Source organism: Mastomys coucha, unplaced genomic scaffold, assembly GCF_008632895.1.
Source record: "Mastomys coucha isolate ucsf_1 unplaced genomic scaffold, UCSF_Mcou_1 pScaffold21, whole genome shotgun sequence".
Taxonomy (NCBI): Eukaryota; Metazoa; Chordata; class Mammalia; order Rodentia; family Muridae; genus Mastomys; species Mastomys coucha.
This window is the reverse complement of record NW_022196904.1, coordinates 92192563-92213464: the sequence shown is the minus strand read 5'-3', so window position 1 is coordinate 92213464 and position 20902 is coordinate 92192563. Positions and strand designations below refer to the sequence as shown.

The 20902-nt window shown below is 36.4% G+C and overlaps 2 protein-coding genes across 3 annotated transcripts; both read right to left on the bottom strand.

Moving 5' to 3' along the window:
* Positions 1–1331: 1331 nt before the first annotated feature.
* LOC116100703 (olfactory receptor 52E4-like) lies at positions 1332–2698 on the bottom strand. The gene is made up of 2 exons (XM_031384439.1): positions 2691–2698; positions 1332–2274 (listed from the first exon to the last, which is right to left on the bottom strand). Exons 1-2 carry the CDS (start codon positions 2696–2698, stop codon positions 1332–1334), a joined length of 951 nt encoding a protein of 316 aa, XP_031240299.1.
* A 10765-nt stretch (positions 2699–13463) lies between these two features.
* LOC116100701 (olfactory receptor 52E2-like) lies at positions 13464–14802 on the bottom strand. Of its 2 annotated transcripts, XM_031384436.1 has the most exons (2): positions 14795–14802; positions 13520–14459 (listed from the first exon to the last, which is right to left on the bottom strand). In XM_031384436.1, exons 1-2 carry the CDS (start codon positions 14800–14802, stop codon positions 13520–13522), a joined length of 948 nt encoding a protein of 315 aa, XP_031240296.1. The 2 variants fall into 2 exon arrangements, with proteins under 2 accessions (XP_031240297.1, XP_031240296.1); XM_031384437.1 differs by lacking the exon at positions 14795–14802 and having other exon boundaries at positions 13464–14526.
* Between the last annotated feature and the right edge of the window lie 6100 nt (positions 14803–20902).

The window sequence follows — 20902 nt, the reverse complement described above, 5'->3', positions numbered from 1 at the left end:
GCCCAATTTCTTTCATGTTCTCTGAAGTTTTTATGAGAAACTGGTAATCAGGTTGGACTTGACGATCTTCAAACATTTACTAAAATGGCCTTTTGAAAATTTTTTTGGTTACACACCAAGATGAATTGGTTGGATTTAAAATTTAAAGACATTTGCTTGCATTTGTAAGATAAATGCTACTTAGAATATAAGGTCATATTAACTTCAGATTTATAAAGTCATTTTTTAAAAGTAAGTTTATAAAAGGCTGTATTTTCTTGCTTTATGTCATATACAACTTGTTTCTAATTTTGGTACTATAGTAGTATCTATAGCAGAAATGAGATGGGACTCAGAGATAAGGATTAATTATCTTAAAGGCTGCAATAACTATCTGCAATTAAGGAGAATAAGACAAATAATAGTAATACTGGAAGAGAAATGTGTACTTAGTGTATATGGCTCAAAAATATTGACTCATGAGTAATTTCCTAAAATATGTGTAGCATCAAAATTCTTCTTTTTATAATCCTATACATAGTTTCCTGCTACTGACATAGTAAACATAATTTTCCACATATTAGAAAATCTTTTCATACCTTTACTTGATTTCATTCCTCTATGTTCTCTAGCTCTCTAAAAAGCAAAGTCTTGAGGCCTATGGCATCAATGGGAGCCATACATGACCCAAGCTAGATGACCAGGAACCAGAGGCTGGACACCCAGAGACCCAAGGGAAGCATTGTAGGATCCAGAGAAGTTAAGAGCAACATGAGAAAATACCCACAGAATCAACTAAACAGGGTTCATAGGGGACCATAATACTGAAGTGATAATCACAGACCTTGTATAGGTCTGATCTAGGTCCACTGCATGCATGTTATGGTTGTTAGCTTGGTATTCTTGTGGGATTCCTAACAGTGGGCATGGGAGATGTCTTCAACTCTTTTGCTTACTCTTGAGACCCTTTTTCCAGTCCTGGATTTCCTTGTTCAAGGCTTGATATGAGGGTTTCTGCCTAGTCTAATTATAATTTGTTATGCCATGTTTAGTTGATATTCCTGAGAGGCCTGCTTTTTTTTTTTTTTGAAAGGAAATGGATGATAATGATGAGAAGATCTGTTATAAGGGGGACAGGAAAGAGTCAGGAGAGGAGAAACTGGGGTCAGAAAAAGCCAAGAAACTTTTAAAGTCAAACTAGTCATTTTGTAAAAGAATCATTGAGTGATGATTCTCTGGTACTGGCTGAAACACTGGAATGCCCCCTTAATCTAGTTGTCTGTTAGAGAACACTGAGAAAGACAAATGCTGAAGAACAGCCTGACTGCATTTATGAACCTCTGATGTTTGAGTTACTCTTTCTTTACAAATATTTTTATGACTCCCTCCCTAATTTGTTTTGTCCTCACTCCATAAATGACTGGATTTAAACAAGGAGGGACAACCACATAGAGATTGGCCAAGAGGATATGGATGTAACGAGGAACATTTCTGCCAAACCTATGAGTCATAAAAGAGAAAAACGCTGGTGTATAAAAGGCTAAGATGACACAGACATGGGAACCACATGTGCTAAGGGCTTTGTGTCTGGCATCCCTGGAAGGAAGGCGGAAAACAGCCTGTAGGATCCAAGCATAGGAGAGAGCAATGAGAATTAAATCAAAGATCAATGCAGCAATGGTGAATAAGCCATAGATGATGTTTATCCTTATGCTGGCGCAAGCAAGACGAGCTATCCCCATGTGTTCACAGTAGGTATGAGGAATAACATAGTGTCCACAAAAGGGCAGGCGTTTTAGGAGGGGACAAAAAGGGATGACAAGAAGGACAGGTCTCCCTATTACCACCGATGCCATGGCAGCTACCACCTTGTTGGTGAGAATAGAGGTATACCTAAGTGGGTAACAAATGGCAACAAAACGATCAATTGCCATGGCCAGGAGTACTACAGATTCCATGCCCGTGTAAGTGTGAATGAAGAACATTTGGATGAGGCAGCCTTCAAAGCTTATCTCCCTAAGGTTGAACCAGAAGATACCCAACATCTTGGGGATGGTGGAAGTAGAAAGACCAAGATCAATGAAGGAGAGGAGGGCAAGAAAGTAGAACATGGGCTGGTGAAGACTCTGCTCATTCTTGATCACAAAGAGGATTGTGAAATTCCCCACAAGTGCTATCAGATAAACAACAAAGAAAGGAAAGGCTATCCAAATGTGGAAAGCTTCCAGCCCAGGAATGCCCAGCAGATAGAAGAGAGAGGGAGGTGAAGCAGTTTCATTAATAGAGGACATCCTTCTCAGACTCTTGGGAGACTGTCTACTATCTTTCTTCAGTATTTCTGGGAAGAGATAAGAAAATATATGAAAGTTGTTGGTTAGTCCATGTGGTGACATGTCAAGTAAATGCTTAAGAGCATAATTAGAGAAAATTAAATCGCAATGAAATATAAGATATATTTAAATAATCAGCTATTCCATTTAGCATTATATGAAGAATGTTGGAATTAGAACCGCTTTTCTGACAACAGCAAGGTTGTGATTTACAATTCCCCTTAGATCATTCTTTTTCAAACTTCTCATCTACACAAAATGCTATACATGGAGAATACTTTTTAATATTTATTTCATTAAACTACAGGGGTTCAGCCATATTACAGAGGAACACCAAATACTATACAAAAGAAAAGAATTTCAATGGGAAGAGACTGGAACTCTGTCATTCAGAGTACCTTTTTAGGTTTTGCCCAGATTGTCAATAGTTTAAAACACTTCCAACCAACACATCAGAATTGAAATTTATTTTGTAATAACAATAGAAACATTCTAAATTTACCCTTAAAAGAAACATTGGGTATAACAATACACATTAAAAGATTTCAAGATTATTAGACAAATAAGTAATAAAATATGACAACTGAAAAATGAAGGGCAAACGAGGAACCTAGAAAACATCAGAAACAAACACATAGTTACATGCAACTTGGTTTGTTTTATTTTTATTTTTAAGTTGTTTTACTTATATACACTAGTCTCACCTTTAAGAGTTCTTCACCTTATCCCTTTTCCCCTTTGTCTTTGAGAGGTTGCTCTACAACAACACACTCTCTGTCCTCCACACCCTCACTCACCCGCCCACACCTGCATTATCCCCCTATATCCATTTTCACTGAGGCATCAAAGACAACCATTGGACTTGAGTAGGGGACCTCATGAAAGAGTTAGGAGAAGGATTAAAGGAGCTGAAGGGGATGGCAACCCCATAGGAAGAGCAACTTGATTTTTATGAAGAAATTATTGGAATGAATGTAATATAATGTATGAAGAAATTACTTATAAGAAATTAATTCAAGAAACATAGGACTTTGTTAAGTTAATTTTATTATGCTAAAAAGAGTCTAACTTTACAATCCTTCTAAATTTATTACTTACCTGCATTCCTGAAACATATTAATATTTTAAGTTAAAATAGTCTTTAAAAATAACAAAAATAAACAAATCTTTAAAATACTAATATTTTTAGAATCCACACAGAAAAACATATTTTAGCATCTCCTGGAAACTATTACTTTTTAACACAGAAGAGACAATAACCATAAAATTATTCTATTTTATCTTGCCAAATTTGTAAATTTGCTAGTGAAAGTGTGAATGGGAAGAAATATGCATGATCCCTACTTCCACTACTCAACTTAAAAGTGAATTTTTGTTTAGGGCATATAAATATGTCTTCAAATAATTTTGAAAAGTATTAGGGAAAAATAAGAAGGTGTCAATGGACATTTTACAAGGAGAGATATAAATTATTGAAATGATCCAAATCAGCAGCTATCTGTATTTGAAAAATAAGCACATAATGCTGTGGTGCCTGGAATTCAAAACCAGAGCAGGAGATTTGGGATGATGGAACAGCAGGCTGCCCATTAGACCCAGGAAAATGGAAAGAACAAAGCAGAAGCTGAGATTATGGCACTTTGTAAATTTAGTAATGTTTTATATCCATCATTTCAGAAAGAAATTAAACTCCAAAATTATTGCTCAAGACAGAAGGGACGTGTACATCTAAAGAATAACAAAAGAGCTGGGCGGTGGTGGTGCACACCTTTAATCCCAGCACTTGGGAGGCAGAGGCAGGCGGATTTCTGAGTTCGAGGCCAGCCTGGTCTACAGAGTGAGTTCTAGGACAGCCAGGATTACACAGAGAAACTCTGTCTCAAAAAAACAAACAAACAAACAAACAAACAAAAAGAATAACAAAAGAATATTCAGGACGGCTTTGTTCATGACTGTTCTAGTGTAGAAATAACTCAAAAAACTTGTTTTTGTTTTTTGTTTTGTTTTGGTTTGGTTTTTGGTTTTTGGTTTCTTTTGTTTTGTTCTATTTTTTTGAGACAGGGTTTCTCTGTGTAATCCTGGCTGTCCTGAACTCACTCTGTAGACCAGGCTGTTCTTGAACTCAGAAATCCACCTGCCTCTGCCTCCCAAGAGCTGGGATTAAAGGTTTGTGCCACCACTGCCTGGATTCAAAACACTTGTTAATAAGGGAGTAGTTTATATAAAGAGAACCTATTTGGCAATTAGTATAGATTAATTATTAATGCAAATGTATAAATCAATATTGAGTCATTATATTTAGTTAGTATACTTCTAATTACAAAATTGACTTAACACACCATGTATTTCCCAACATGTGTTAATTTTTTACAAAGCAAAATGGAACTGTGTTATTATCAGGTAAGCTGTCAAGAGTTAAGAGGAGTCAGTAGACTAAAAATGGACACAGGCGCTAGATTTAAGTTAATGAAAAAATATTGCTTTACAGTGCCATAAAATATGTAGGTATAAGCACCTGTCAAAAATGGGTGAATATGTGTGCATTTATTCATGTGTAAATTTCATTCTAAATAAGTCAAATTCAAGTCAGAACAAAAGTGTAGTAGGTTCATGATTTTTTCATATACTTCTACTCTTTGTTTCTATGAGTTTATTTGTATACACTCCAACTAGAAATTAGATTATGCTGTGTTTGTCTTTCTGGGCCATAACATGATGCTCTATAAAACCATCCATATTGTTGAGAACAACATTCCTTCATTTTTAAGGTTATCTATCATCTAACTTTCTCTCTCTGTCTCTCTCTCTCTTTCTCTCTCTCTCTCTCTTGCTTGCTCTCTCTCTCTCTCTCTCTCTCTCTCTCTCTCTCTCTCTCTCTCTCTACTGTTGTTAAAACCCAAGATAATATCATTGTGTGCTTAAAATTCTCTATAGAAAATTGGTATGAAGTGTAGATCTCATCACAGTAAGTACAAACATCAACCTTCTATAACATACAATTTACAATTTGTTTTAACTAAGTCTATACTTTGCAGTGAGTTTTAGAGATAGTATATTTTACATGAAGGAAAATTATTTTCACTCAAGTAATAAAACAAAAATATCCTAAAATTAGGTTGCTATTTTTCTTGGTCACATTATGAAACCATAAAATAAATATCCTAAAAGATTAAATGTTATACTATTGTTGTGTTTTGATTTTGAATTTTCCTTTTATTTACAATATAGATCTTATTTGTACTGAGTGTTTATCTCCTTCATATTTGTTATTCTGCTATCATTAAGAGACAATTTCCCTATCAACCTATTCATTATACTGACTTTATTCTAGGATTGCACATATTTGGTATCTAAAGCAATACTATTCTTTACATGAGATTGAATAACAGTCTACATCTAAATTCTAAAATACATAACAATAATGCATTAATTATGTTTAAATTTTAACATCCAAAGATTAGTATTCAAAATACCTCCATAGTACTTTGAGTTCATTACCCTTTGACTGATGTTGTCTATGCAAATTAAAGGAACATCACCCCACAGTACTCCTTCATTACACACCTTTCTCAACAGTGCCATAGATGCGCACTTACTTAAAGATCTCATGCTTTCAGATATCTTCTCATTGTCTCTTATCCATTCACTTATGGACTCTATATTCACATAAATTCCTTCACTCCACCATGGTAATTGAGTTTCTGTTATTTATAGTGGATGGCCACACTGTTTGGATCTAAAATATCCCCACAAATTTACAACTTCACTCTGCCACTTATTAACCGTCTTGGACAAATTATTTCCCAAGTCTTCCTTTCTGTATCTGTAAAGGCTATGACCGTAATAATATCATCAACATAACTGCATACAGGAAGTTGAGTAAAATGCCTAATGCCAAGGCTTTGTTCAAGAAAGGAATGCATGTTCATTATTATGCATGGAAATAGTTTCAATTCTAATATCTTATTTGCAAGAAAAATGTGTCATGCCAATCATACATACAAAAATTCACTGAACCCACATCATTCTGTATAGGTTGAAATCAAAGATGGCTAGTTAGATTAAGAGCCAGTACTTTAAAATCATCATTCAAAGTATAGGTTGTCTATTTAGTCAGGTGACAAATGAAACAGTCATTTAAGAATCCTTTATGTACACTTATCTAGGAAAATAATCTTTCCAGGATAAATTGATAAATCTCTTAAATTGCATTGTTAAACCAACAATGTGTATCGAAGTCTTGACTTTATTTGAATAAAATTAGACTGACTCAAATTGGTACTTTATCACACAAACTACACTCAAACTGAAGTTCACTAACAACCTTTCAGATTCTGTTCCATTAACATATATTAATACACAGATTAAAGCCCATATTACAAGGCCATATTTAGGAGGGTCTCCAAAGCTATCCCAAGTGTATCAAGAGATCACTAAGACTCAACATTGACTGGGGCTCTGAACACCAGGCACTCACCAAGGCCCTTGTCAGAGAGAACTCTATCCATCTTGTCTACATCCTTCCTTTCCATAATGAAAGCTGGAACAAAGTGAGATGACATTTTCACCTGTGCTGCACCTGTAACTAGGACCGCCTGATATACCCTCCAATAAGCCCTCTGCATCCACTGTGTGGGATCGACTCACCTGCTGTAAGACATTTTAGTGGGAGGCACAATGCAGGCCCAAAACCTGGGCTCCCTGATCAAGAAAAACAAAGTGCTGCCTCTTCCTACAGTGGCAGACAGCCCAGGATTCCAGTTTCCAGGGTTTCTCCGGTTGTATACTTTATGAAGAGAAGGGAACTCCCCTGAGAAACCAGTTTAGCTCAGTCTGTTCAGGGACTGAGTGTACCAGAGAGCTGTATCATGCCATTGGAATTCTACAGTTTCAAAACCCCTCTGAGGATTCTGGAATCTCTTTTGAGTTTTGCTTCAAAGGAGCGTCATTTTTCATGTAGTTAACTTTTATTTATAGCTTTTATGCTCCTTAATTTCTATAATTATTTCTATAATTATTGTGTTTGGAATTATATTTTCAAATATATCCTTGCCATTTATGCATTTTCTGACATCAAAGCAGTGTACAGTGCTTTTATAATTCCATTTTTGAATTATGTAATGTCATACTCATTCCTAGAATTTTCTTAATATCTGATTGCTTATTTTATACTCTATTGCTACATTAAGTCATATCAGAGAGATGATGGAAATGTACCTGAAACCAAGTCATTTCAAAATCTAGAGATTTTGTTTTACTTCTAATGTATTTTAAAATATTTTCTTATTTTTTATTGAAAATAAATTCTTCTCTCATACAATACACCCTGATCACATTTTCCCATCCCTCCAGTCCTCCCAACCACCTCTCTCCTTCCCTTTCCCCCAGATCCACTTTCCCTCCATTTCCTCTTGAGAGAAGAGCAGATATCGAAGACATGACTCCATGACAGGACAAAACAAGATATAATAAGACAAGATAAAAGCCCTCCTAATAAGACTGGACAAGGCAACCTAATTCAAGGAAAAGAGTTTCAGGAACAGGAAAAAGAGTCAGTGACACAACTGGTCCCACTGTCTGGAGTTTCACAAAGCCTCTAAGCTAATAGCCATAAAATATACAGATAACCTGATACAGACCCATGTAGGCCATGCTTGCTGCTTCAGTCTTTGTGAGCCCATGTGAGCCCTGCTTAATTGTTATGGTAGGCCATCTTCTCCTGGTGTTCTCCATCCCCTATGACTCCTACAATTTTTTCATCTTCCTCTTCTATATGGTCCCCTAATCTGAGACAGGAGGTACCTGATGGAAAGCTTCAATTTAGACTCTGTGTGCATAGTGTCTGGATAATGGGTCTCTGTACCCACTCCCAACTGCTGCGAGAGGAAGTCTGTACCCACATCCCAACTGCTGCCAGAGGCTCTCTGATGATAACTATATGAGACAGCAATCTATAGATTATCATTAAAAATCATTTCTATGTTTGCTTGCTTGTTCTTTTGTTGGTGGTGGTTTTTTGGCTTGTTTATTTATTTATTTATTTATTTTTGCCATTTATGTTTGTACCCTAGGTCTCTGGGCTATCTAGTCTTGGTTTCTGGCCATCCAGGCAAGGTGAGGTATGGACTCTTCTCCTGGCTTGGGCTCAAGTTAAACTAAACTTTGGTTGGCTGCTCCCACAAGTTCTATTCTACTGTTACCCAAGCATATTTTGTACTTGGGACAGATTGTAGGCAGATGATTTCATGGCTGGATTAGTGTCCAGGTTTCTTTCTATAGCCTAAAGGATACTTGTAACTGTGGGCTTTTCTACCTCCACCCAAGTTTCCAAAATAATGACCCTGTATTAATTATGAATAAATGCTTAGGCCATAGGCTTTTTCTAATTCCCTGACAAGTTTGTACCTTATCCCATTTATTCTATTCTAAGTCCTGCAGTGTGTTTAGCTCTCTCTCCTCAATTTCATGTACCTATCTCCATCAGTGTTCAGCAAAATCTCCCCTGTCCAGAATCCTCTATATCAGAACTCTCACTTGCCAATTTCCTGCTTTAGCTCATAGGCAAATAATCTTTTACTGACAGGTAAAGCTTCCACCCCTTGCACAAGAGATTCTCTCTACAGGTATCTTCTCAAGCCAAAAAGACAAGAAAGTAGGGGTGAAGGATCCATACAAGGCACCAGTTTGATCCCTCTATGCTCAATGAGCTACACCACCCATCTAAAAATTTTTAGCCCAGAATTATTCCTGTTCAAAGGAAAGACAGGGACAAAAACAGGAGCAAAGACTGAAGGAAAGGCCATCCAAGGACCACCCCACCTAGGGATCCATCCCATCTGCAGACACTAAACATTATTGGTGATGTCTACAGGCTCTTGCTGACAGGAGCCTGGTATGGCTGTCCTCTGAGAGGCTCTGCCAGCACCTGACTAATATAGATTCAGATACTCACAGCCAACCATCAGACTGAGCTAGGGGACTCCAATGGAAGAGCTAGAGGAAGGACTGGAGGGGATTGCAACCCCATAGGAAGAGCAATATTAACTAACCAACCAGACCACTGAGAGGTCCTAGGGACTAAACAGTGGTTTCTTTATGTTGATGTCTTGTAGTTGTTTGTGCAGTGAAATGCATTTTTATAATTCACAAAAATGTATATACTTCACAAAAGGTTAGAAACATACTGATTGGAGATTTTTTTAAGAAATAAATGATATTAAACTTTTAAAAGTATTATTTAAAAGCTGAAACTATTTTATGCTTGCATTAGAGGCAAAACTGAACAGAATCTTAGTTCAATAGAGAACACTATTTCTAAGAAATCTATCATCATAAGCATCACAGACCTATGATACAAAGACGTCACTAAATAGCATTTATTCAGTTCAATGTATTTTCCAAAGTGCTCTTCCAGTTTCATAAATCATAGATGTAAAGGAGAAATTCTACAACTCATCCTCTGAGAATAATGGATAAAGAAAATGTGGTTCATTTACACAATGGTGTATTTCTCCGTTCTTAGGGAAAAATGGCATCATGTATTTTGCAGGCAAATGAATGGAACTCGAAAAAAATTTATCCTGAATGAGGTAGCCCATTCCTAAAGAGAAAACCCTGGTATATGCTCACTTATAAGTTGACATTCCTAAAGAGAAAACCCTGGTATATGCTCACTTATAAGTTGACATATCCTGTAAAGGATAACCATGCTATAATCACAGACACAGAGAAACTAAGTAACAAAGAGAGTTCTAAAGGTGATATGTGGCTCTCCCTGAGAAAGGAAATTAGAATAGATTTTGTGGGTGTTGGAGGAAGATCAGGATAAGAACAGGAAGGATCAGATTGAGGAGGGAGAGACAGAGGGAGAGAGTACAAGAAGAGGCTTCTGAAAGTGAAGGGGCACTTGGGAATAGGGGAAATGTGGAATCCTAGTATAGTGAAAACTTCCTGAAACCCAGGAGGGTGACCCTAATGAGGACTCCTAGTAATGGAATATATGGAGCCTGAACCATTCATCTTCTGTAACCACACAAGGCATTCAGTGATGAGCCTGGAGCAGCAACCCAGCCTAAAAACCTTCCACCTACAACCTGTCCTGTCTGCAAGATGTGGGAGGAGCTTTTGGGAGTAGCCAACCAATGATTGGCCTAACTTGATGCCCAAGCCACTAGAGGGAGCATGTCAAATACTGCCTGAATGACCAGGAAGTGGAAATCTGATAGCCCAGACTTCATATACACACAACTAGTAAAAAAACCTCAATGAAATGATTTCTAATGATATTCTGTTGTATTCATATATGAGTGCCTAGCCCAATTGTCAGCAGGAGGCTTCCTTGAAGTGGAAACTTCTGGTTTTTTTGGAAAGTCAATTATATCAAATGACGTTTTGCTGGGACATGTAAGTGAAAGAATATTTTGCTAAAGCAGATACTGTCTAATGAGGGTGTTTGAATATTTACTTAGAACACACTTTTAAAAATTGATTATGGTAAGCCAACAAAATATAACATTTAGTTTGAAGATACATATAGTATAACACTTAAAGAATAGAGTGTGCTTTGATATCACAGAAGGTTCAATACAATTATATAGTAAATAAATTAATTAATTTTTTTACCCTTTAGTGTAAAGGACAATACTAGGAATGAAGCAGGAATGATATCTTTCAAGACTGATAAAGGGTTAAAAAATCTATTTTAAAGAAATGTTGTAGCACTTTGCAATCCCACCAACAATGGAGGAGTGTTCCTCTTTCTCCACATCCTCACCAACATGTGCTGTAACCTGAGTATTGATCATAGACATTCTGATTGGTGTAAGGTAGAATCTCAGGATGGTTTTGATTTGCATTTTCATGATCACTAAGGATTTTGAACATTTCTTTAACTGCTTCTCAGCCTTTCAAGATTCTTCTGTTGTGAATTCTCTGTTTAGTTCTATATCCCATTTTTTTGATTGGGTTGTTTGTTTGTTTGGTGCTTAGCTTCTTGAGTTCTTTATATATTTTAGATACTAGCCCTCTATTGGATGTGGGCTTAGTGAACATTTATTCCCAATCTGTAAGTTGCTGATTTGTCCTATTGACAGAGGGGTTGCTCAGTGTTAGGGTCAGCATATTCTTATATGTATGTCAACAGCAACCATCCCTAAAATGCTTGGGATCTTCTGGTTTAGCTTCAGGGTAATACTTTTTGGTGCCTGCCTCACACAGATGTTTTTTTATCCACAACTTCACAGGCATGGAGTTAGCAGTCCTCTTGGCAATGGCAATGACCGCTATGTGGCCATCTGCAACCCACTTCGATATAGCACCATCCTCACCACCAATATATATTTGGACATGAGTTGACATATATGAATACATTTACAATATGCATGACAATAATGCTTGGTGTATACAAACTCAAAACACATTCTAAACTCAAAATTGCACAAGAGAACAAAAGTTTCTATCAAAAATATTTATGTTTACATTATACTAATTGTTCCTCTGTCATGTCATCTTTTAAGTATTTTATTAATATATTCATATGTATTTCTTATTTTTGTAATAATATCTTCTTCACACGGTCATAGATTTGTTTGGTTCTCACCCCATATATGACAGGATTGAGCATTGGTGGCACTACAACATAAAGGTTGGCCAGAAGTATATGTATATAGCACATTCCTATCAAAGCGGTGTGTCATGAAAGAAAAGAGGGCTGGTGTGTAGAAAGCAAGTATGACACAAACATGAGAACCACAAGTGCTGAGGGACTTGATTCGGGCTTCCTGAGAAGGGAGACGGAAAACCGCACCGAGTATCTGTGCATAAGAAAGAGCGATGGCTATAATGTCAAAATTGCTCTGTATATATTCTTAATGAAGAATATAGTTAAGCCATTTGCTCACAAGTTCAGTGGTAGAAAGCAACCATTATTCTATAGCCTGTGTGCATACTTTTCTAATTATAACTCAATACTTACGATATACTGATACGTAGGAATTTATTCTGATATAAACGTATCCTTTTAGAACAAAAAAGAAGTTTAAAGAGCAAATGAAAAATGCCAGTGCCAGAAAACAACTAACATGCATGTGAACAGAAATTTTTAAAAACCCTAGTTACATAGGTATATTGGTATTATAACAGAGGTTTTTTTTAAGGAGTTGTCTTGTGTCTACAAAATAAGAGGGATATTAAAAGTATTGAGCAAATTGAGCTTGAAGGAACTTTAAAACATGGAGAATGAACCAAATGACAAAACAGCATATGACAACTTCTAGGACCTTCTTTGGTTGCATTACAACTTCAGAAGATATTAATAGAAGGAAAGCTCACTTAGTGTAGAAAAGAAACAAAGAAAACTGAGAGTATAAGTAATGATGCCACCAGCTGTCAAAATTGCTCTGTATTAAAGCAGGATATAATATTAGTAGAACATTTTGCATTAAATCCCTTATGCTTTGGTTGGAGAGGTGGCTAGTGGGTTAAGAGTATTTGTTTCTCTTGCAGGGGATCAGGTAAGAGTTCTAAAGTTTCCAACATCCACTTGGAGGATAACATCTGTAATTCCAGTTCCAGGGAATTTGATGCCCTCTCCTGGCATTCATGGATACTGTCTGCATGCAATGCACGACAAACATGCAGGCAAAATATGCTTACCCATAAAATATAAAATAAATAAATAAATAAATAAATAAATAAATAGTTTGAATCATTCACAATTAATCTATGAAAAAATAACCAAGGCTACCTTTGTAAAATAAATTACTGAGAAAAATTAAAATACATATTAAAGAAAGAACATAATGATATGCAATCTTTGTGTAAATATTAAAATCATGTGGTTAATGTTGGGACACAGGATAAAATAACTACAAAATTTAATTTTAATTTTAAGATAAGACGAGAACAAATAGATGAGTGGAAAAATGCAAGCAGCTTCTGCAGGTCATGCAAAGCTCCTTTAATTATATGTAAATAGTGTGCTTTGTCCATGAAAACCAATATATATTTGGACATGAATTGACATATATGAATACATTTACGATATGAATGACAATAATGCTTGGTGTATACAAACTCAAAACACATTCTAAACTCAAAATTGCACAAGAGAACAAACGTTTCTATCAAAAATATTTACATTTACATTATACTAATTGTTCCTCTGTCACGTTATCTTTTAAGTATTTTATTAATATATTCATATATATTTCTTATTTTTGTAATAATATTTTCTTCACACGGTTATAGATTTGTTTGGTTCTCACCCCATATATGACAGGATTGAGCATTGGTGGCACTACAACATAAAGGTTGGCCAGAAGTATATGTATATAGCGAGGCACATTCCTACCAAAGCGGTGTGTCATGAAAGAAAAGAGGGCTGGTGTATAGAAAGCAAGTATGACACAGACATGAGAACCACAAGTGCTGAGGGACTTGATTCGGGCTTCCTGAGAAGGGAGACGGAAAACCGCACGGAGTATCTGTGCATAAGAAAGAGCGATGGCTATAATGTCAAAAACCAGGATTGAAATAGCACCCAGGCCATAGATTATATTGACCTTGATACTGGCACAAGACAGACGAGCGAGACCCATGTGCTCACAGTAGGTGTGGGGTATGACATTATTCCCACAGAAGGGCAACCGTAGTATGAGAAATACAAATGGGATAACAGAAAGAAATGATCTCACTAGCACACCTAGACCAATCATAGAAACTGCCTTGTTGGTGAGGATGGTGCTATATCGAAGTGGGTTGCAGATGGCCACATAGCGGTCATAAGCCATCGCCAAGAGGACTGCTGACTCCATGCCTGTGAAGTTGTGGATAAAAAACATCTGTGTGAGGCAGGCACCAAAAAGTATTACCCTGAAGCTAAACCAGAAAATCCCAAGCATCTTAGGGATGGTTGCTGTTGAAAGGCCCAAATCAATGGTAGCTAGCATGGCCAGAAAGTAGAACATGGGCTGGTGGAGGCTGCTGTCAGTCTTAATTACCAACAAGATAGTGAAGTTCCCAAGGAGAGCAATCAGGTACACAGCACAGAAGGGAAAACCAATCCAGGTGTGGTAAGACTCTAGTCCTGGGATCCCCAGCAATAGGAAAGAGGAAGGGTGAAATTGGGTATCATTGGAAAGGGGCATCCTGCTTGGTCATACCTAAGTCCAAGGTCCTTAGGAACAAACACGCAACAGTCTTCAGGGTTGCAGGCCAAAATCTGTGGATTTAGAGACCTAATGTAAGAACATTGTGCTAACTGTACATATCCTGGGCTTCAATATAAACATACAATTCAAAGCATCTATGTAAAGAACAATATTCAAGAGTAAATTTTTGGTGGCTTCGACAGAAGTTATACCATGAATCAAAATAAGATTAGTCATAATATATTCATTTTGGTGCCTTTCTTCTCTATTAATCTGTATTGGCCTTGTTATTGATGTTGTGGTAAGGGATTGGTTTAACTGACTCCCATTATATACTCTGTCATCATAACCAACAGAATTATTTTCTACTTTGACAAAGAAGGCTCTCTAGTAAGCATCAATTTCTAGCTGTTAACACAGACAAAATTATGTTCTCAATACACTTTGTTGAAATGTAATCTCAACCATTAAAAAGTCATTTAAAGGCTTAGAATTGACTTATCTGTCAGTATATGTTTATTATAATTTCAAAATTATGGTGTAATATATTCAAAGTAATTGTATCAACTAGCCTTGAGGTAGTGTGTACCTCATGTGAAATGTTATCTCAAAATCTGTACAAATAACATAATTGTGTTAAATATTTATAGACAACATATATAGTTAGTCTTACCTTTCATAAAGGGAAGAGATATCACATTATTTCAGACTTTCCAAATGTTCAGTGCTACAGTTTTTAGCTAGGGAAAATGAGGAAATAGCAAATTAAAATAGAGAATGAAAGGAAGCAATAATTGTCACATTGTACTAATGTATCACATTACAAAACCTGACCACAAATGTGTGTGTGTGTGTATACATATATACATATACACACACACAGTGCATATATACATATATACATATACACACACATTTATGCTCATACATATACATATATTTTAAACGCGTGTCTATTCAAATAATAGGTGTCAGTAAATTTCCCCTAAATCCAAGACAATCAAGATTTTAAGAACCGTCCAAAACACATCAAACAAATTTCAAAGCCTAAATACAAAGAGAAAAACAATGTGTTCTTTATAATTAGTAGCTATGTACATCTCCAGCTGCCTGAGGCTATCTTCTTCTTTTCTACTTTCATGCACTTTATTTGTGACACTATTAGGGAATGTTTTTACAGCCTTTGATTATTTGTTATGCTGATGGCTTCACAGTAAAAAGTAACCCTTGTTCATGAGCATCCTTGTAAGATTCTAGAGAAACAATTCTAACCAAGACTCACTATCAGGATAAGAACCAAGGTAATATCTAGAAATCTAGAAGATACAAATAAGAGCAATGATCTCACTGGGTGGATTGGTAGATGATTCTTTCATAAATAGTTAACTACGGAGCAATATGACATGGGTAGGAAGATGAGGGACTCCTTTCTAGAAAACTAAACACTTTAACAGAAGGAAAGCCTGGGGCAAAGGATATTGGTTGTGTTGAACTCACTGAAATTTCCATCAGACATTTTTTTTCCATAAGGCTGGCCTTATAATGGGATAGAGAACAGTTTTTAAAGGCATGACACTTGTTACATAGGAGCTAAAGCAGGAATCTACTAGTAAAGTGAAATATATTTGTTTATTATTTATTTACAATGATGTGTTTTTATAAAATAAATCTTTCTACACTTTTAAATCACACAGGTGACAGCAAAAGGACAACTAATAGGCTCTAAAAGCTAACTTTTCCCTTTTGCTGGTTTACCCACTATAAAAGAATATCAGTAAATAAGAAAATGGATTCTTCTAATATGTTCAATTTATTTTATTTAATTTTAACTGTAAAGAATACATAAAAATCTTAAATCATAGAAATCATTAGAGTACTGATCATTTAAGAAAATATGTAAGTATGTAAAATATGTAAAAAAAATTACACCTAAACAGAGAAATTTATACTCAATGGTGTAATACTATCTAAGAAGTTGATTAAGTAGACAGTACACCAAGGAGAATAACTTGAAGACATACACAGAATGGTGAGATTCAACAGCTGTCTCAAATTGCTAAAATTCAGTGCACTTATGATGTCGGAAATCTAAGCAACAGTGTTCTTTGTCATCATACATAGTAAAGAATACAGATAATGTCCCAATGCATTGAAAAATGATGCATTTATCTCTACACAAATGGGACTAGTTCAAACCATTACTATTATTGTGTTGAAATCCTATTTCCTGACAAGTTGAAAGAAACAAACTGTCAACCATGCAATTTGCACTATATTTCCATTTTTTTTCTCCTTTTATTGTATAAAATTGAAATAACAAGGAATGTCTCTAAATGACTTACAATGATTATTTTAATACATCTGAAAATATATATTTCCTTGTATCTTTTGTCTCCTGTTATCCTCTCTCTCTCTCTCTCTCTCTCTCTCTCTCTCTCTCTCTCTCTCTCTCTCTCTCTGCATGTGTGTCTGTGACTGTGACTGTGTCTGTGTCTGTGTCTGTGTCTGTGTCTGTGTGTCAATAAGTTCGTTCCTATGTCTATAGAACTCATCTGAGAGGTGGAAGACAAAGTAGACTTACCAAAGACAGAGCCCTGTTTCCTTTCTTTAATCACTGACCTCTATCTTTATTAAGAATCTGCTCTTTCCAAGAGAGACACTTACACTGAAATATTCTCCAGAGATGATTTTGTGAAGGACAAAATGTCTCTTAGGAGTCTATTTTCTAGCCTAGACCTTACACAGGAGGAGGTTTAAATTGCTTAGATTGAAGTGCAGCACATGTACAATTGAACAATTCTGGCTTCTAGCAAAATAAAGACAAAAAAAAAAAGATTATGTCAGTGATATGGCAGAGCAGAAAGTTTCTGGATCTCTTTTCCAATAGAAACATCTAATTAAAAACTACTACTATGGACAAAATTCTTCTAATAGAATGCTAGTTTACACGGAATTTATATTAAGCATGCAAGGCACAAAGTATGAACACCCAATGAAAAATTTCAATACCATCCTACCCATCATAAGAAAGAAGTCTTAGCCCCAGAGTTGTCTCATAGGAAATAGAAGGAGCAAAGATAATGTAATTAAGCTTTTCAAATGAGTCTTGTCATTTGTGACAATTGGTTCAGCTTTTAGAATACTATCCTCATATAAATAGTCCAGGAATAAAAGACTAATTCTTTCTAGTCATATATATGAAATAAAAATATGAACTCATTAAAACACACAGGCAGAAAGAAAAGTGGTGCTTACAAAGGCTGGATCCTGAAAGATAAGAGAAATGAAGTTATATTTTTAATTATGAGAAAAATGAATAATTTTATTTTTGCATTATCAATATCTTGAGGGTTAGCTGCAGAGAAATGCATTTTTATATGTCACACTGTTCTTAACTACAGTTCCTTCCCTGAGCTTCGGTGGGAAATCATTCAACAGACCAAGGGCAAGTTATCTATGACTACATAACTGAAGAAAGTGACCTCCCTCAAAGAGTACTGGAGGAAAATGTTCCTTCTATGAGAAATGTGGGTCTCATGGTTGTCTTCTTTATTCATAATCAAATGTTGATGGCTCTAATCTTTATTTTCAACCCGACCAGGGGGCATTTCCCCTCCCTCCTCTCCTCCAGGCCCTTCCATTCCACCTTCTCTCCCACCCCACATCTAAATCCCATTTGTTCCTCCATTGTTTCTATTCAGAAAAAGCAGGACTCCCATGGATATCAACCAGTTACTGAATATCATGTTGCAATAAGACCAGGTACATTCTCTATTATTAAAGCGGGCTGAGGTAACCCAGTAGGAGAAAAGTATCCCAAAAGCAGAGTCAGAGGGTAAGAGTCATGAAACGGTCAGTCAGCCTCTGTTCTCACTGTTAGAAGTGCCACAAGAATCAACCTACCCAACTGTAACAAGTGTCTAAGGCCTAAATCAGTCACATGCAGGCAGTTCAATCTCTGTAAATGCCAATGAGCCCAGGTGAGTTGATTCTGTAAGTTTCTTGTAGTGTGTTTGATGTCCCTGGCTCCTACAATCCTTCCTTCCCATCTTCTGCAGAATTTCCCAAGTTCTACCTTATGGCTGTGGGTCTCTGCATCTTCTGCAACTGTTTCCATCAGTTGGTGGGTCAAGCCTCTCTGTTGACAACTAATCTGGCTAGGCAACAATTTGTGAGTATTGGAGAATACCATTCCTCATGGCATGGATCTCATGCTGGAGTTATTTGTTGGCCATTCCCACAATTTCTATGCCACTTTTACCCTAGCACATCTTGTAGAAAAGACAAACTATAGGTCAAAGATTTTGTAACTGGGGTAGTGTTCCAATCCCTCTGCTGGCAGTCTTGCCTGGGTACAAAAGATGGCAAGTTTAGGCCCCCATTGCTAAGTCTTAGCTAGGGTCACCCTCATAGATCCTGGGAATTTCCAATGCACTAGGTTTCTAGCTCATCTCAGGGATGCTAAGCTCACCTAAACACAATTTCATTTGTCTCTCCCAGTACTCTCTCCCTGAATCTGGGCCTATTGTACCTTCCACAGTTCAGTCCCAATCAGAACTGAATAATAACATTAATGCCTTTCTCCCTAAGCAACTGGAATAGCAACTTCTGGAACTGTGAAGGATGGCTGGTGTAGAGGAATTTTCCAGTTAAGTACATGCTTGTTTTCTCTATGACCTGTGACCAGATGGTGTGGTATGATCAGCAATAGGAACTTATTAGCTTGTTCTTGTGAAAAATTAAGATTAATGGAAGGAATCTATACTGTTTGGGAGGTATTTGGGAACTCCCTGACCAACGAGTCATATGGAGCTCTGCATTGCTTTTTTTTTTTATAATTCATGGCAAAAGAAGTAGACACAAACCTCATTCCTAGCCCAGAAGCTATCTCCAATTGATAACCACTTGCAAATGAAAAACTAGTTTTCTTCAACAAATTCTTACTGAGAATACTAATTACTTTCTTTAGAATGTTAGATACATATATTTATTTTATTTTATTTTATTTTTAAATTATTGTTATACAAAACATTCCAACAGCACCAATCCTTGACATTATTAATGATACTCTGCTATGCTTACAAACAGGAGCCTAGCATCAATGTCCTCTGAGAAGTTCTACCCAGTATATGACTGAAATAGATGCAGGTACCCATAGCCATACATGGGACAGAGGACAGGGACCTTATGGAAGAGTTGGGGAAAGATTGGAGGTCCTGAAAGGGATGGAAATCCCATAGGAAGACCAACAAAGTCAACTAAACTGAACCTCTGGGATCTCTCAGAGACAGAGCCCACAACCAAGAACATACATGGGCTGGAATGAGGCCCATGGCACATATATAGCAGATATGCAGCTAAGTCTTCATGTGGGTCCCCCAAGAACTGGAACAGGGGCTCTCCCTAAAGCTGTAGCCTGACTGACATCTGTTCTCCAACAGAACTGCCTTTTCTGACCTCAGTGTGAGAATATGTGCTTAATCTGGCAATCTTGATGCGCCAGGGTGGGAAAATACCCAGAATGGGGTTCACCCCCTCAGAGGAGAAAGAAAGGATGGATGAGGGAGGGAGTCTGTGAAGGGGGAACTAGGAGGAGTGACAGCATTTGAAATAAAATATAAATATAAATAAATAGAATGGATGATAAATAAATTCCTCTCAAAAAAGGAGTGGTAGAATAATACTGATTAAATGAGATATAACCAGAACAGGGTATGAATAGCTACAGAGTGTTGCAAAATGGCCAATGAAAAGTACATTCCATATAAGATGTCTGCATAGCTTTCTGCTTCCGCATAAACCTAATTTCTACACAAATATAGGCACATTTCTTATAGTGGTAATGCAGGCATTATGATAAATGAACCATTTAAATACTGTGTATTACAATCATAATAATTAAATTTAAATAACTATTTATAGGAGAATAGTGACCGTATCATTGTAGAGCAATCCTTTCTTCTTTGGGAAACAGGTATGAAATCCACCATAAAAACTGCAATTTTTATCTATTATTCAACAGAAAAATTATCTATTTTTAGCAAACAGTTATGTTCTTTAAGACACTTTCAACTGAAAACCCATTTGAATCTTATAAAAATATTTAAAAATGAAGAAAATAAACACATGTCCTAAGTTAGGTAAAAGAATGTACTTAGATTTCACTCAGTAACAATGTGAATTCAGTTTGTGTGCTTTGAAAATCTGAAAATTCTGAGGAATCTGTTTCGTATTTTCTTGGTCCTCACACCATAAATAATGGGGTTCACCATGGGTGGCACAAGAAGATAGATGTTGGCCACAAATATATGCACCTGTGGTGCCACTTTTTGCCCAAACCGATGGGTGAGGAAAGAGAAGAAGGCTGGGGTATAGGACACTAAGATGACACAGACATGTGAGCCACAGGTGCCCAGAGTCTTGAGTCTGGCATCCTTGGAAGGA